Source organism: Manacus vitellinus, unplaced genomic scaffold, assembly GCF_001715985.3.
Source record: "Manacus vitellinus isolate BGI_N305 unplaced genomic scaffold, ASM171598v3 scaffold_41_pilon, whole genome shotgun sequence".
NCBI classification, from domain to species: Eukaryota; Metazoa; Chordata; class Aves; order Passeriformes; family Pipridae; genus Manacus; species Manacus vitellinus.
In genome coordinates, this window is record NW_021940545.1 from 5,990,944 (window position 1) to 6,008,126 (window position 17,183).

Below are 17,183 nucleotides of genomic sequence, written 5' to 3' on the forward strand. Positions count from 1 at the left end.
CTGCTTTCTCTCCCACTGGTGCTCCAGCACCACCTACAGTCCTCCCTGGGCTGAGGAGATGCTCCAGCACGAGTAGGAAAGGCTCAAGCTGAGCCAAGCTGTTCCTTGGGGGGTATTTGCAGCCCTGCCTGGTATTTTCTGGCCTAAACACGAGATGGGGGAGCCTGGAGAAAAAAATCCAAACCCACCCAAAACCCCCGTTTTCACCCCAGCTGCCCAGCACAGGGTGGGGTTGTGCCACCACCCACCTGGTGCTGTTTGGGGACAGCACAAACCTGCAGTCACAAAACCCTCACAGGAGTTTCCTTGATTAAACACCATTAAAAATTCATTGGTGACCTGAGCAACAGGCTGTCAGCTGTACCTTTCAGGGGTGGAGAAGGGTGTGAATAAGAAAAGTCCCTCTTTCATGGAGAGCCCTTTCAGTCTGATTCTCCTTTTGTTTTTGGGGACTGGCAGCACCTTGGGCATGACAACTGTGGTGGAGCATCCCCTGGGTCAGAGGAGGATGAGAGGATGCAGCAGCACAAGGCATTTCTGTTCCACCAAGAGCTCTGCACTGGTAGGAAAAGCATCTCCTGCCCCACCATGGCCCAGGCAGCAGCCAAGCCACGGGTTAGAAACTCTCCCCCTCCCGTGGGGCCCCGGCATCTTTCAGCAACAACAAATTACGTGGCAAAGCAGAAGCTGAGCTGGGAGCTGCTGCCTGAGCTTTGCTGCTCTTGGTGTGCTACAGCAAAGGCTGCAGGGAAGATCCAGCACCTGGGCAGGTGGGGCTGTTTCCCTGGGATCTCTGGGCATGCAGGGTGGGGAGGATCCCCCTGAGGGATGGGGGTCCACCAGCCCTCACCAGCACATCCCTAATGCAGCCTGTGGGCAGGAGAGTTGTCCTTTACATGTCACAGCTGGCAGGCACTTGGCTGGAGATGTGGGGGTGATAAAAAGCAGCTCCAGGCTCTTTTCTGTTCTTTCCCCAGCCTAGGATGTTCTGTTCCTCAGGGTGCTCAGAGCCAGCAGGGCTGGCTGGAACTGCAGCCCCCCACTCACACCGAAGGTCTGGGCACTGCCACTGCCCCTCAGCAGCACCTGGGGCTTCTCATATGGCAGGTAATGGGGGGAGAAAGGGGGACAGCAGGTGGGAGACGGGTTTGAGAGCTGAGGCAGCTCCAGAGCTGCTGATCCTGCTGGGAGAGGCACCAGGGAGGGATGGGAGTGTTCCCTTGGGGCTCCCCAGCCAGAGCAGTTCCTGGGAGCAGGGGGATGGAGGGGCAGGACAGGGGCAGCTGGATGATCCCCCCACCCCTGTGAGGGCCCTGTCAGTGGGGGAAGGGGGGTTTTGGAACCAGGAGTCCCTGGAGCGTGGCCGCTGCGCATGCACCGTGTCGTGCCGGGGAACCCGAGCTGGGTCACTGGAGATCCGTGTGCTTGGCTCCCACAGCTCTGCTCCTGCTGCCATGGTGAGAGGGGATTCCAGAGCTTTGTCCCCTTCCACCACACCCAGCCTTTGGCACTGATCCTGTCCCTGGACTCTGCTCCTCTCCCCAGAGTCCAGACTCACCCGAGCGGGTTCCCGACAACCCAAACGGCATCGAGGACGCCGTGCACAGCCCAGGGAGCCCGGCAGCCGAGCCAAGGAGGGGGACACAGCCCTCCCTGGGACACGTGGGTGAGCTGTTTGTGGGTTTTGGGAATGGGGAGGGTGCCCTGAGCCCTGAACTCCCACAGAATCCACAGCCTTAGCTCAGCTCCTCCGGGCACTGCAGGAGAGGAGCACTGAGCCCTAAAAACTGGTGCCCAGTGACCCAGGGGCTTCACCAGGGCTTGGGAGAGCTGTGAGAGGTGGGCAAACCACACTGATCCTCTGTCCCTCTTTTAAAGATCCTGCTGAAGCATCTTTTGGGACTCTCTGCACCCTCAGGAGGCTGTTCCTGCTGCTCGGGGTCGTGGGGCTGCTGGCGGGGACGGCGGCTGGGACGTGGCTGCTGGGTCAGTGTGTCCCCAGGATGGCCCTGCTGCGAGTTTAGGGCGTCAGCATTGGGGGGGTGGTGATGGGAGCTCCTTGGTCAGTCAGCTGTAGCTTGGGATGGAGAGATGTGGCTGGTGTGGGCTCTGCTGCTGCAGTGCCAGAGAGGCTCATTCCCCTCTTCCAGCAGCACTGCAGGATTGTCCCCAGTATCGTGCATCCTGGGTGCTGCCCAGGCTGTGTGGGTCCATGGGCACCCCCTTCTCTGTTTCCTGCAGTGAAACACCTGCAGGAGGCTCACCCAGAGCAGGGGTCCCCCCCACTGCAGGAGCCAGATGCGATCCCAGCGTGTGGTGACGGGGAAGAGGAAGAGCCCGTGGTCCGGGGGGCTCCCAGCACAGGTTTGTGTCTTTGCTTGCTGCCAAAAAGGGTGGGGAGAGGGCTTCTGCCAAGCCCAGGAAGAACAGAAAAGGGGCTCTTTAAGGACAGATATCTCCTGCTGACCCACTAGCTGTGTTTTGCAGTTGTTTTGCTTTTCTTCTAAGTCCTGCTGCTTCCCCCAGAACTGCAGCTCCATTGCATGGGGGGATCCCACAGCAAAGGCAACTCTTGCAGGGCTCCTTTGCCTGGGACCGCCCAGTGACTGGGATCACTTGTAGCTTCCAGTTGCTCAAATGGCTTTTTCTGGGGGTTTGGGTGGGTTCTTCTTGCTGTAGCCGTGTGTGACCTGCACAGAACACTGCCAAGGGGACTCGCAGGTTGTCTTTAATGGAATGGCTTTAGTGTCTTTCAGAATAAACACGGCAAACTCCCTGCTGGAAGCTCAGCTGGAAGGACATCCTGGCTGGCTCCTGGTGTGCCACGAGGGCTGGAATGGCTCCCTGGGCACCCTGCTCTGCCAGCAGCTCGGGTACCTCAGGTGGGCATGGCAGAGGCAGCTGCTTGGGCCCCTGTTTGCCCTGTTCTGAGGGGGATGATCTTGGCAAAAGCAGGAGATTGAAGGCTGGGGGTTTGTCAGTGCAGCAGGTGGAACCTGGGACTTGGGATGACCCGGGGACCTGCAAGAACAGCTCCAGAAGACCCTCCCTGCCCAGAGGTCCATTCCCAGCTGCCAGAGCTGCAGGACTGCAGGAGTGTTGTTCCCATGGCAGGGTCACATTCCTGATCCCCTTCCTGGGGCAATTCCCCTTGTTTTTGCAGAATGACCCATCAGAAAGGAGTGAACCTGACGGATGTCAGGGTGAACGAGGAGCAGCAGTTCCTTCAGGTCAGACCCCACCAGGAAGGGAGCCTGGAAGACTTGTGGCAGGTCAGGTAAGGGCAGCTCTGAGTTGGCTGAAACCTTTTCTTTCAGGCTTAAGAACACAGCAGACTGTGCAGGTGCTGTGCAGCAAACAGCCCCTTTGGGAAGTGCTGCAGCCGCCCTGGGGCTCTCCAGTGCCCCGGGGGTTTTGGTTGCTGTTTATCCTGCCCAGGAGGATTTATTCCTGCTGTTTCTCTCTGCACAGGAGCAGCTGTGGATTGGGGCGAGTCGTGGCTCTCAAGTGCTCAGGTGAGCGATTCCCTCTTCTCCTGCATCCCCAGGATCTCTGGCCGGATCCAGCAACTTCTTTCCTCCCGTTCCACCCGCTCCCCTCGCCCTCCAGCGTGAGGATGTGGGGCTGGAGCCCATCCTAACCCCTTGCAGAGTGTGGGCTGCCCCCCGGGGCCGTGCGGGTGGTCGGGGGGGCAGATGTGCCCCCTGGGCGCTGGCCCTGGCAGGTCAGTGTGTGCCAGGGCTCCCAGCACCGCTGTGGGGGCTCGGTGCTGGCACGGGAGTGGATTATCACGGCGGCTCACTGTGTGCACAGGTACCCCCATGCCCCCCATGCCCACCCTGCTGTGCCCCCAGCCCTCAGTGCCCGCTGCCCTTGGGTTAGGGCACGCTGTGTTCTGTGTTCTGTGTTCTGCTCAGCTCCAGGAGGCTCCAGGGCTCTGCCTGGCGGGTGTTTGCAGGGATTGTCACCCACGGCTCCCTCAGGCAGGAGGCCGGGGTGCCAGTCCAGGAGGTTGTTCCCCACCCGCTCTACAACCACAACAACCTCGACTACGACATCGCCCTCATGAAGCTGCAAGTGCCCCTGAATTTCTCAGGTAAGTCATTGTGTCCTTCTGTGGAGTTGTCTGTCCTGTCCCACCGTGAAAAGCTGCCCAAAAATGAGCCTCTTCTGAACCTGCCCCTTCAGAGCAGCTCTTACAAAATCAGAATCACAGAATGGTTTGGGTTGGAAGGGACCTTAAAGCTCATCCAACCCCCTGCCATGGACAGGGACAACCTTCCCAGGTTGCTCAAAGCTCCATCCAGGCTGGCCTTGATCCTCAGCTGATCCTCAGCTGGCTCAGAGATGTCCCATCTTCACGTGGGATGCCTTTGGCCACCTCGGCTTGGCCGCCGAGGTGCCAGCGGGTAGACCTGGTGTCCGAACCGGACGGGTAGACCTGGTGTCCGAACCGGACGGGTAGACCTGGTGTCGGAACCGGACGGGTAGACCTGGTGTCGGAACCGAACGGGTAGACCTGGTGTCGGAACCGGGCGGGTAGACCTGGTGTCGGAACCGGGCGGGTAGACCTGGTGTCGGAACCGGGCGGGTAGACCTGGTGTCCGAACCGGACGGGTAGACCTGGTGTCCGAACCGGAAGGGTAGACCTGGTGTCCGAACCGGAGGGTAGACCTGGTGTCCGAACTCGGAGGGTAGACCTGGTGTCCGAACCGGGCAGGTAGACATGGTGTCGGAACCGGAGGGTAGACCTGGTGTCCGAACCGGGCGGGTAGACCTGGTGTCGGAACCGAACGGGTAGACCTGGTGTCGGAACCGAACGGGTAGACCTGGTGTCGGAACCGAACGGGTAGACCTGGTGTCGGAACCGAACGGGTAGACCTGGTGTCGGAACCGAACGGGTAGACCTGGTGTCGGAACCGAACGGGTAGACCTGGTGTCGGAACCGGGCGGGTAGACCTGGTGTCCGAACCGGAGGGTAGACCTGGTGTCCGAACCGGAGGGTAGACCTTGTGTCCGAACCGGACGGGTAGACCTGGTGTCCGAACCGGAAGGGTAGACCTGGTGTCCGAACCGGGACGGGTAAGACCTTGGTGTCCGAACCGGAGGGTAGGCCTGCGGTGTCCGAACCTGGCGGTAGACCTGGTGTCCGAACGGAGGGTAGCCTGGTGTCGAACTCGGAGGGTAGACCTGGTGTCCGAACCGGGCGGGTAGACCTGGTGTCCGAACCGGGCGGGTAGACCCGGTGTCCGAACCGAACGGGTAGACCCGGTGTCCGAACCGAACGGGTAGACCCGGTGTCGGAACCGGGCGGGTAGACCCGGTGTCGGAACCGGGCGGGTAGACCCGGTGTCGGAACCGGGCGGGTAGACCCGGTGTCCGAACCGGAGGGTAGACCCGGTGTCCGAACCGGACGGGTAGACCCGGTGTCCGAACCGGAAGGGTAGACCCGGTGTCGGAACCGGAGGGTAGACCTGGTGTCCGAACCGGAGGGTAGACCTGGTGTCGGAACCGGGCGGGTAGACCTGGTGTCCGAACCGGGCGGGTAGACCTGGTGTCCGAGTCAGGCTGAGGGCTCTGCAGCCCTTCTGTGGCTGCTTCTGGCAGAGTTGTCCCCACTGCCCTGGCACTGTCCCTGTCCCCTTCTCCCCAGCTGCCATCCGAGCCGTGTGCCTGCCGTCCTCCCACCAGGACCTGCTCCAGGGCACACAGTGCTGGGTCTCTGGCTGGGGCTACACCACCCCTGACCAAGGTGAGCTCCCACCCTGTCCCTGTCCCCCAGCACTGCCTTAGACTTTCCCCCTGCTCCCCAATGCCCCATCCAGCCTCTTCCATTGCACATCTGAGCTTCCAAATGCACCCCCTGCCCTCGTCCCACTCCTGCTCCAGCAGCCTGCACCCCACACTCACAGCTCCTGTGGCCATGAAGTAATCCCAATTCCCCATCTCTGCCTTCCCCAGTTAGTGCCCTGCTCTCCCCTGCTGCTCCCTGCAGACCTTGTTTGCCCCTCTTTGCCCATCCCAGCGCAGCTGGCCGGGACGCTGAAGGAGGCCCTGGTGCCCCTGATCGGGACCCGGAGGTGCAACAGCTCGTGCATGTACCCGGGGGAGCTCACTGCCAGGATGTTGTGTGCCGGGTACCCCCGTGGGCAGGTGGACGCGTGCCAGGTAACGCTGGGAGCAGTGGGAATGCTGGGGGGGTGCATGGATCCACCTGCCAGCCTCCTGTGTGGCTGAGGGAACACGGCCAGCTGGGCCACAGCAGCCTGGCGAGGTCCTTGGGGAGGCAGGCTGCCCGATTTTGGATGTCCCACCCCCGGGAGTGTCCAATTTGTCCACTTGGATGGGGCTTGGAGCAACCTGGGCTAGTGGAGGGTGTCCCTGCCCATGGCAGGGATGGGTCTGGATGAACTTTAAGGTCCCTTCCCACTCAATCTAGTCTGGGATTCTGTGACCTGCCTGACCTGCCCGGGGGGCAGAGCAGCTCCCTCAGCCCTGGCTCTGCCCCCAGGGGGACAGTGGGGGCCCCCTCGTGTGCTGGGATGGATCCTCGTGGCGCCTGGTGGGGATTGTGAGCTGGGGCCAGGGCTGTGCTGAGCCAAACCACCCCGGGGTCTACACCAACGTGGCCCAGCTCCTGCCCTGGATTCACCAGGTCACTCAGGTAAGCCCTGGTGTGTGCCCAGCCCGCCCTACAGCCCTGCATCTTCCCCAGACAAACCCCAGTGCCAGCATCCCACTGAACTCTTTGTGTCACTCCCTTTGACCCATGAGCCTCTGGGACGACCTCTTTCATAGCACTGATTCCTCTTTCTGTTTTCTTTTTATTTATTAGATCTACTAGAAATCAGGCAAGGAGGGACTGATTCATCCTGTCACTGTAACCTGAACAGAACCCCAAACGTGCTCAGTATAAATAGTTTATTAAAGAAAATAGCAAATTACATTTCTGTGAACAATAAACATGGGAGAAGTGGTGCTTTTCAAAATAGGTGGTTTTTTTGGATTGCTGTGTGTAAAGGGACAAGGGATCCTATGAGATGTCAGTGTATGGGCAACACTCTCAGCCTTTGGGTGAATCACTTGGAGGGGAAGAAAAGAAACAGGTGAGTTTTGAGTGGCAGATTCTGCTTCAGTATCTCCCTTCTCTGCTGCATTCCCATGTGCTGGGCTCAGTCTAACTGCCCATTAGACTGGACTTCCCTTTCCCCACATCAGTTAAACCAGAGCAGAAGGGTTCTGCAAGGACTTGGGTGACACAAGTCAGGGCCTCAGGCCCTGCAAAAATGCTTGGAATGGGAACAGAAGTTGGACAGAAGTGCAAATGAAAAGGATACAACAGGAGATAACAGATTAAAAACACCAAGTTCTGTGACTGAAACTTTAGTGAGCACGACAGGGCAGGTAGAACTTTGCTCCACGGGTGCAGCATCTTGGCCTCTGGGCTAATTTAAGTGAATGCTCTCAGTGAGTTTTTCAATTAAATTGGGTGAGAAATTTCTCAAAATCTAAACCACAGCCTCTTGTGACTGAAAAAGACAATGTTACGAGTGCACCTTTCATTCCCTTTTTGCATTGGTTTACACTGTTCTTAAAGGACAGAAAATATAATAACAGAAAGACACCAGAGCTACCCAGTTCACAGCCAACAAAAACACGAAGGAGCTGAACTGGCTTCTACAGCTGGTAAAGCAAGACTGAAAAATTCTAAGTCAGTTTTAAGATATTTTCCATGAGAAATAAGAGAATTTTGCTACTTGTGCAAAACCCTGTGACTTGATCACCAGTTCACTCTGCACAGGATCTCCTTTCCCCAAATCCCCCCTAAATTGTTGCTCTCTTGAGGTCTGTCCCTCAGAAGAACCTGAGGTGGGAAAGAGCTAAGTTTGGCACTTCAGCATTCCTGGGAGGATGGCAAAAGCTCTCAGAGTGTGTGGGTTTCATGTGGAACTTGCAGGGACAGAAGAGGTAAGACAGAGAGGGGCTCCAGGCCCCCTGATGTAGAACTGCATAGATGAGAGTCACTACTGAGCAATAAAACCCCTCTGCAGGACCCTGAGGCCAGTCTGAGATGAGGTTCCACAGCACCTCACATGGGAGGCTCGTCTGGCAGCAGTGCCTGTGCTCACAGAGATGCTGGATACAAGGTTTGATTTATTTTCCTATGCTGGCCTGAAAAGAAAGATGAAATCCTAGAGAATGGGAACTAGCAAACATCAGCAAAAGCATCTCTCCTTCTCCAGGACACCCAGCAGCTCCTGAAGGAAAACCTGGATGTGGGCAGAACTGCTGTGGGGAGTGGGGCAGGAGGTGTCTGGCAGTCAGTGTCTGTGTGTTCCTCACTGTGAGCTCCTGGCCCCACACTCCCAGCCCCTCAAACACTGAGCCAGGAAATGTTCCTTCTCCCCCAGCCAAGCTCCAGGAAGCACTTACCCAATTCTAACATTTTTTTTTACACCAGTACAAATAAAAAAGGTCAAATCAAAAAAATATCTGAAAGTCTCAGTTTGCTCTTGCTTTATCAGAAGATGCAAAGTGCAGGTGGAAACGTGGGGTTACTTGATTTTGGCCAGTGCTGCTGCTCTCCTTTCTGTGTTCTGGAACAGGGCTCGGATCAGACTCTTCACTTCAGCTGCTGAGAATTCGGCTGCCAGAGGGCCCTTCCCATCTGCCCACCTGCAGGGGAGAGAAAGAGCTTTATTTAACCAAACTGCCTGGGAGTGGCACATGAAGACGAGCCTCTGAGGAGCTGTTCCAGTGGTCACTAACCAGGTATGTGTGCAGCCCCAGCCCAGAACTGTTTAGCCAGGTACACAGAGCACCAGGTTGTGAGGTGATTCCTGCACTCAGTACCTTTTCTTTCTCCTAAATATGCTTAAAGCCCGTCTGCAAAATTCCTATTCCTTAAGAACACAAGGAAGTGGTTTATGCCCAGGTGGAAGTGGAGTTGGGAACCTCTGGTGAGTAACCCAGTTCCAGGGGCCCAGGGAAGGAGCTGCCTTCCCTCTGTGCCCTCCCTGTGGCTGGTGCCTCTCTGGTTTAACCTGCTGAGAACTGGGTGTTTTCTTGCCCTTCAGAGCTCTGTGTGAGGCAGCTGTGAGCAGGGACTGCCCAGCTCCTGCCAGCCAAGGTAACAGAAGTGATTATGCAAATCCTCAGGGATAGTTCAGATGAATCCCCCTTGCAAGGTAAAAAGCAGCAAGAAACAGCATCCTAAAAAGCAGAGGGCACTCAGGTGGAATGCCAGCCAGGCTGCTTCCTGTGAGACACCCCTGAACTTGGAGAAGCCAAGGGGATGCACCAACACTCTGTGCTTGGCTCTCCCACAGCACATGGTTTTTACCATTTTGCCTTTTCCTTCAGCTGCAGCAAATTATGGGCAAGCTTGAAATGGATTGTGAACACCCAAAAGCAGTCCCAGGAGCAGCTGCCTGATCCTCAGGAGCAGTGACTGCCTTTCCTCTGGACAGCCCCTGCTGCTGTCAGACACTTCCCTGCTCCTGAGAACCAACTGAGAAGGGAGAAAGGAAGACACCTACTGATCCACAATTTCCTGGAGGTTGGCTTGCAGGATGATCATCAGCTCTTTGAATGTCATCCACTTCTCCACGTAGACTGGAACTTCCTCTTGGTACTTCTTGTTTTTCTCTTCTTCAGGTAGAGGGGTGAAGACTTGGGGTCCCTCCTCCACCATGATCCTACAGAGTGAGTACAACCTGTCTGCATCTTCTGCAGAGATATCCTGCAATGGAGAAAACTTAATTAATAGTGGAGCAGGGAGATTTACTTTTGGAGTGCCAAGTGAAATCAAAGCTTGGTGTTGTGAACATTTCCCGTAGACACAGTTACAATTTCTGTGAAAGGTAACTGCTCCCCTGAAACCTGACCTTGGGACCAGCAAGGTCACAAATGCCAGGTCACAAATGTCCCCACCACTCCAGGGCTGGCACATCCACCCCAGCAGGTACCTCGAGGGCAACAATCCTGGTGACAATCTCTGCCAGGGCTGTGTTCAGTAAGGTCCCCATGGCCTTGCAGTACACGTTCACTGGGAAGACATCCTGCCAGACCTGGCCCAGCCTCTTCAACTGATGCAATACCTGGAATGAACAGCTCTGTGTTACCTCCATGTTATCAAAAAGAATATTAGGAAAGGCACCAAGGGATAAGGTGACCACTTATGGTTAGAAACCAGGCTGAAAGAAGCAAAAAGGCAATGAAATATCCTGCTAAAGACACAGCCCAGGATAAAAATAAAAAACATGTCAGAAAATAGTTGTTTTAACAGTTCCACCCTGCTGAAACAGGACTGAGATTACACACTGGACCTTCCCCAGGACACCTGCAGACAAAGGGATGTCTGGCTTTGACTGCCTTCCTTACCTGCCTGATGGCTTTGTTTGCTGCACGGAAATTTTCCTCATCATCCATGTTAGAAAAATTCCTGGCACTTGAGAGCCTCTCCAGGATTTCCCCCTTCTGCACTCGCATCTGGGCCTTAAAACACTCCATCCCTTTAGGAGGAAAAGCAAGCAGGGAGAAGCAGTTAAGCAAGTACTAAATTTGCTGTGCCTATTTATGACTGTAATTGCTGAATAATGAACTTGCTATAGTGTTTTATTTTTAATCGAATTTCCAGTCTCTAAACAGTCTCATAGAGCCAATTTAACCAGTAAGTTTTGGCAGCTTGCATTGCTACAACAATTCTGAAAAAGAGCAGAGTAGCAGAATTAAGTTTGGACGACTCCTGTTAGCTGACACAAACTTATCTCTGAATCTGTTTCCACAGGAGAAACTGAAGAAAACATTAAAGGACTGAGCAGCAGATCCCAAAACATAGTGCTACAACATTGTGCTGGAATACACACAGTTTGTGGAACTATGTGCTGGACAAGAGCTGGGTTCCAAAGAGCCAAGACTTCCCAGTTTGGAAAATGTTGCCACAAATAACGATGCCCTGCTCCCAGGGAGTCAGCAGCCCCATCAAAGCACCCAGCCCCAGCTGCCAGGGTTAACTGCCACATGCCCCAGGCGTGTGTTTTGGGCCAGGAAGGTGTTACCCAGTCTCCTGAAGGCAGGCACCAGGTCCACGAAGGAGGCTGCCCCGTTGCTCAGGATGTTGGTGGTGCGGTAGCGGAACTGGTGGCCCAGGGTGAGCAGGTGGTGGGCGAGGTACATGCAGTTGTTGTGGTGGATGGCTGCCAGCTGGGGGAACTTCTGCAGGCTCTCCCTGCCCCAGGCAGGAGGAAGAGAGAAGGAAGAAATGGATTTCTTTATTAATCTGTTAAAAAAATAGCTGTGCCTACCCCAGAGAAGCTCGCTGCAGGCGTTGCAGAAAATGGGCGAGGCCTGACTGGCATCAGTCAGAATAAAAATACTGAACTTGTCACATTCCCAAAGGATCCCACAGGAAAGGAGCATTTGAACCATGTGGTATCCCACTCTTTTTTCTAGCTGTGGACTTTCAAACAGAAATATACTTTGTTACAGCAAAGTTATGGTGAGGAAAAGGAAGAGAAGTCCTGTCAGGAATACTCCAATGTTCTCTGACAGGACTGTGTCCTTTCATTGTCCCTTCACTGCTGCTTTTTTTTTTTTTTGGCAGGAAAAACATAATTAAAAATCTGTGCATCAGACCTGGGGTCAAAGTTACATGGCTGGAAACAAATACAACCATGCAAGAACTTCAACCATCCCCCTGCTCGCTGGACTGGCAACTCAGAAACCCTCAAGCACCTTTGCACAGGTATGATTTAGGAATAGATTAATAGGAGCTTTTTGCTGCTGGAGGAAGCCCTTAGTAAACCCCAAGTGGGAGTGTTCCAGTAGCATTATTCTCTCTCAACACAGGCCCTAGGGAACACACACAGACACACTTACTTGTGGTATGTTGGCACCACTTCATAGAACAGCTGGAAGATTCTCCTCACCGAGTAGAAGAGCTGCACACAGCTACAGGGAAAATGAGGGTCATGTCAGCCTGGCACTGGCATTAATGTCTTGTTCACAGGTGACCCTCAGCCTTCTCCAAAACAGGGCTTTATGAGCACTGAAGCACTGGCACAGAGTGGACTGGCAGGATCAGTGACAGCCATGTCAACGTGCTGCAGAACTCACAGGGGCTGCGGTGACCTTGGAAGGTCAGCGTGGAAAAGCTTCAGAAGGGAGATATGTGAAACCCCAGGAACAAAGGAGACAGTGTCCCTTCCCCACCAGGTGTGCACAAACACTCAGCCCTCTCTCTGCCACTGAGGGGTTACCTGGGCAACAATCCTGCTCCAGGGCTGTGGTCTCTGGTTTTTAAAGTACACTTTACGTGGTCCTCAATATTTGTTTTCTCTCAAGAGCCCTGCCAGCTGCAGGGCTGGAGCTCTTTGCTTTCACCAGCACAAAGACAGCAAGAACTCTGCTCACAATGGGTGCCAGCACTTACCATTTGGTTTGGAAAGAAGAGATGGGTTTAATGTTTCTAAACAACTGAGAGCTGCAGAGGGATAAATCAGTGAAGTGGACACTGCAGAAGCATCTCTCCCATGAAGCCATGGACTGTGTTGTGCACACTGGGGAGTTTACAGTGGCTACACTGCTTTAATGGCTAAAATACAAGGCAGTGCACCTGAATGTTCCCTGAAAACCCAACTCCAAAAGCTGCTTAACCCGAGTACTGCAGGGAGCAGAGTTTGCAGCTGTACCTGTGTCCTGCACGAACCCAGGGCTGCGTCCACCAGCCACAGTGAGAGTAACTTTAATGACTGGTTCTAATTTTTAAGTATATTCTCTTCTTTTAAAGTTCCTTTAACCTATTAACAGCTGCTTGGTGTTGGTACAGGCAGTGAGCTTCTGACACCCAGATTACTGCTCAGTAATTCCTACCACTGGTCCGTGCTGACTGTGGCCTCCAGCAGTGTCTGATAGACCAGCTCCATGAGCTGCTCCACGGAGGAGCTGATGCGGCACGTGGGCAGGGAGAAGGTGTACTGGCTCAGCCTGGTCTCACCCTCCAAATTCACTGTGCCATTGTGCAGAAGGTTGGAGGGCTTTTGCATCTTTGAGTGATCTCCTGACACAGGGTCAGGAAGCTGTGGCAGGGTTACGCAGGACTCGGGTGTGATCTGAGGGGAGACAAGAGAGAGGTAAAATGGAATTTAGAGCCCACAGAGAGGAGACTGTGCAAGATTACAAAGCACTGAATGACAGAGATTTAAGACTCAAGATAAACACAAGACTTGCAGCACTATTAAAAGATGTTTAGAAATTGTTGTTTGCCAAGATCCCTAAATCATCCCAAAAAAGGACTTGACTGTTGTAGACAATCCTTCCCCAACCCCTATTTTTCCAGAAAAACTGTGTGTTGCATCACCTTGACAGTGTTGTGGATTTCTGAGGTCATCAGGTTTCTGGCTGCTGCAATCACATCCTGGCACTTCTTGCTGGCAAAGTGGGAGTTGACGTTGCGGGCGTATTTCAGTAAGTCGGTCGTGTCTCCTTTCAAAAACTGCATGTTCTTTAAGGCCTTTTCAAATTCCTCTGTGGATTTAATCACCTGAGAAGAGCAGACACATGTTTTACTTAACACAGCCTCCCAAAATCAAAGAATCAAACTAAAATTTTGTATAAACTTCCACTCAGCTGAAAGCAAGGGATGAAAACAGGTTTTAGAGTGCACTGAGCACTAAAATATCCTCCTAGGCTACCTGGGGCTCTGTGTTCAAACTGGACACCTGGCATCTCCTGAGGGACTTTTTGAGACCCACCTCTGTGTACTGCTCCAGTTTGCTGCTGTTGCTGGGGATGGAGTTCACCAGGCAGTTCTGAATGAGGCAGTTGGAGAGCTCTTCCCAGATCAGCTCCCCCAGCAGCTCCGCCAGCGTGACTCTGCCATCCTTCCTGTCCTCCCCAGGCTGCTCAAGAGGCACATCTGGATTCCAGAGAAGACAAATGGATCTTAATACACCTGTTTCCTGGACCAGACCCTTCACCAGTTCAAAAGACTTTCCTCTTGCATTTCCCTCACATGTAATATTGATTAACCACCAGATATTCTGGAAACTTCTGCTCCAATTACACGGACAAGGTACTGATCATCGACTAATTACAAAAGGGAGAAGCTACCTACTTAGCAGGTATTTGTGGAGAACTTCAAAAATAAGCTTGATCTTGTCAAAAACCTCCATGGGAGAGGACTGATCCAAGGCAGGCTCCTCGGATTTAAACCTCAGGATGAGCACGTCTGGCCGCTCCTCGGTGAGTGGCTGCAGGGATGGGTATGAAATCACAGGCTTGAGGATGTATTTCAGCAACAGCTGGCCTGAGAAAATGAAAAAAAAATATGTTTTCCAGTGGCAGAAGGCAGGTAGTTTGCTACAGTGAGGTCCAGCCCTGGATACTTTGGATGTAGAGACCCTGCATGAAGTGGAAGAAACAATCTCTTGATCAACTGTATCAGGGAGCAGCTAATGAGGTAAAACTCTTCAAGCATTAGACTATGAAACCACACAGTCACAAATTAAAAGCATACTGAATAGTCAGGAAAGGACAAATAATTCCAGGTAAATAATAGGATAAATATTTTCCTATTAATAAGAATCACAGCATTCACTTCAGTCATGGGGAAAAACCAGCCAGGAGAGAAAGATTTTCCAGAAAGATCCGTCCCCAAGTCTGAACCCCTGTCCCCATGGGCTACTGGGGCTGTGTTTGTCTGGTCTGTCTTACCAAAAGCTTTCAGCCTGGTGTGCAGCTCTCCCAGGACAGCCAAGGCCTGGAGCACGGACGCCACAGGTGGGCCAGCAACCTCCTCCTCCTTGGATGGCATCGTGTGTAAGTGCAGCTCTGAGTGCACCACCGCCTCCAGGCTGCTTTCTAAACACAAAGAGCTCTGTCAGAATGGGATATGAGAAGCTGCTCAGTCCTCAGGTGGCAGCTGAAGCAGCGTTCAGAGACAAAGAGCTCATTACACCACCGTACTCCAACAGTTCTAGTGCATTTCCCATCTTGTGGGTGCCTGGAAACAGGCATTTCAAACAGTGCAGCAAAACGAGTGAGACAAAGCAGAACCGTGAGCACCTTTGGAAGGAGGGAGCTGCCACACAATGAGTTTCTGCCACTCTTCCCCCAGGTGGCAGAGCATGTTCTGTGTCTGCACCGTGAGCTCCGTGCCGAGCGCCCTCAGGATCTTCAGCTCGAAGCCCTTGCGGGATTCCAGGTTCCTGAGGCTGCCTCGTGCCTGGTGGGGAGGGTCAGACACACAACACTGGTCAGTGCTGCCCCTGTGAAGGAACTGATGCAGTTTATGCTCAGGAGGTCACTATCACCTTTTCCAGCTGCTGAGCTGCTGCAACGTACTTCTTCTCCAGCAGTGCAGTCTTGTGCTCTTTGATGGCTCTGTCGAACTGCAACAGAACGATGTCGAAGCCCAGAATGATGTCTCAGACTGAGGAGTGTGATTTTAAGCTGCCCCCCTCCCTCCCCTCCTCACCTCCTGCAGCTTTTTCAGCACACTCAGGACCAGCGTGTCCCGCTCCAGCTGCTGCTTCAGCTCCGTGAATTCAGCAACAGCCACATTGAGATCTCGCTGGACCTAAAATAACAAATTTTTCAGTTCACTGCAGCAGTTGTTATCAGGTACATTTCCTCTTACACATGAGATTTAGAGTATTTCTGTTACTAGAATGATTTGGTGAAGAGGAAAATGGCTCCATCTATTTTACTCCCCATAAGCACTTATAGGATGGGTTTTTCTTTTAATACATAAGAGTTGTAGAATGGGTTGGAAGGGCCCTTAAAGATCATCCAGTTCCTACTAGACTGCAGTTTTTTTAAAGGCACTGTAAGGAAATTCAGTCTTAAAATGCAGTTAAAATTACTTTAGTTTTTCCTCAGCACAGCCATATAAAATACAAGGATGCTTGAACTGAGCCAACAGTCAATTCTTAGTGAACACCACCGCAGAACTCCAGATGCTGGGACATCAGAGGCAATAATCAGAGTGTGAGCCTTCAACCTGACCTGCAGGAGCTGCTCATGTTCTGCTTCAGACCTCATTGGATGTGCACAGGTACGATTTGAGTTCCTGCTCTGCTCTAAACCACTGTGGGACCAACATGGGTCAGTCTGTGTGTCACACCCCCTGCAACAGCCAGGGCTGGGCCTTCTCTGGGAGGGACACTGTGACACACCTTCCCACCTGCACAGCAACAGGACAATCCCTTAATGACAGCTCTTAACTTGCACCCTGCTGTCACATACACCTGTGTCACCTCTAGACATTCCTTAGGGGTGGTGTCACTTAGTCAAGTGTCACAGAATCATGGAATACCCTGGGTGGAAAGGGACCCACAAGGATCATCGAGTCCAACTCCAGGCCCTGCCACCCACCCCAAAATCCCACCCCTGTGCCTGAGAGGGTTGTCCAAACACTCCTTGAGCTCTGGCAGCCTTGGGGCTGTGACCTCCTCCCCCCGTCCCCTCCATGATAGGGCGGGGGCTGCAGATTTGGGGTGAAGCTGTGTGGAATCCCCCCCTGCAGTCACCTCGTTCTCGATGCTCGCCCTGAGCAGGTCGATGTTGCTGGACAGCCTATCCACCTGTGCCACCAGCTCCTCTGCACTCTGCATGCTGGGCAGGAACTCACTGTACTTCTTGTTTATCATGTTGCAGACTTCTCCCTGGAGAGAGGGAGCAGGGGAACAGCGTCAGCACGGGGAGAAAGGACCGAGGTGAGAGATGGGGGTACCCCGGGATGAACCAGGGCTGGACACCCTGATCTGACTGACCAGGCTGTGCAGCTGGTCCAGCCCAGGGTTGGGGCACTCCGGGATGAACCAGGGCTGGACACCCCAGTCTGACCCAGGGCTGGGACAGAATCCCAGAATTGTTGGGGGTGGAAGGGGCCTCTGGAGCTCTCCCAGCCCAACCCCTCTGCCAAGGACAGGGTCAGCCAGAGCGAGTGACACAGGAAAGCGACTGGGTGGAGTTGGGGTTTGGAATGTCTCCGGAGGGAGAGACTCCGGGACAGAGAGGGGCATCTCGGACTGACCCAGGGCTGGACAGCTGGGCTGACCTAGAACTGGGCACCCTGATCGGACTGACCAGGGCTGGACACTGCAGGCTGACCCAGGGCTAGGGGGGCACCCTGGACCCACCCAAGGCTGGATACCCTCATCTGACTGACCCAGGGCTGG

The 17,183-nt window shown here is 53.9% G+C and overlaps 2 protein-coding genes across 2 annotated transcripts; one reads left to right on the plus strand and one right to left on the minus strand.

The window, feature by feature from the left end:
- The first annotated feature begins 588 nt into the window (after positions 1-588).
- Positions 589-6,844, plus strand: TMPRSS5 (transmembrane serine protease 5). Its single transcript, XM_025895760.1, is given in 12 exon segments — positions 589-615; positions 1,546-1,666; positions 1,879-1,990; positions 2,757-2,882; positions 3,164-3,277; positions 3,472-3,515; positions 3,651-3,883; positions 3,886-4,096; positions 5,654-5,752; positions 6,026-6,168; positions 6,512-6,664; positions 6,836-6,844. Coding segments are annotated over 12 exon segments (1,392 nt in total).
- Positions 6,845-6,904: 60 nt separating this feature from the next.
- ZW10 (zw10 kinetochore protein) lies at positions 6,905-16,667 on the minus strand. The gene is made up of 15 exons (XM_029962104.1): positions 16,533-16,667; positions 15,479-15,580; positions 15,315-15,392; positions 15,067-15,226; positions 14,716-14,862; positions 14,117-14,308; positions 13,755-13,918; positions 13,361-13,543; positions 12,874-13,112; positions 11,881-11,952; positions 11,061-11,230; positions 10,384-10,514; positions 9,969-10,100; positions 9,540-9,742; positions 6,905-8,676 (listed from the first exon to the last, which is right to left on the minus strand). Exons 1-15 carry the CDS (start codon positions 16,650-16,652, stop codon positions 8,556-8,558), a joined length of 2,214 nt encoding a protein of 737 aa, XP_029817964.1. The 5' UTR covers positions 16,653-16,667; the 3' UTR covers positions 6,905-8,555.
- Between the last annotated feature and the right edge of the window lie 516 nt (positions 16,668-17,183).

Bases quoted from the DNA above. Each gene is read 5' to 3' on its own strand.
- ZW10 (XM_029962104.1), bottom strand. From the start codon at position 16,652: ATGATAAACAAGAAGTACAGTGAGTTCCTGCCCAGCATGCAGAGTGCA. The intron at 13,544-13,754 runs GTGGGTCTCAAA...TGCTCTTCTCAG, and splicing joins AACTGGAGCAGTACACAGAG to GTGATTAAATCCACAGAGGA. The intron at 9,743-9,968 runs GTACCTGCTGGG...TCTCCATTGCAG, and splicing joins CCAGGATTGTTGCCCTCGAG to GATATCTCTGCAGAAGATGC.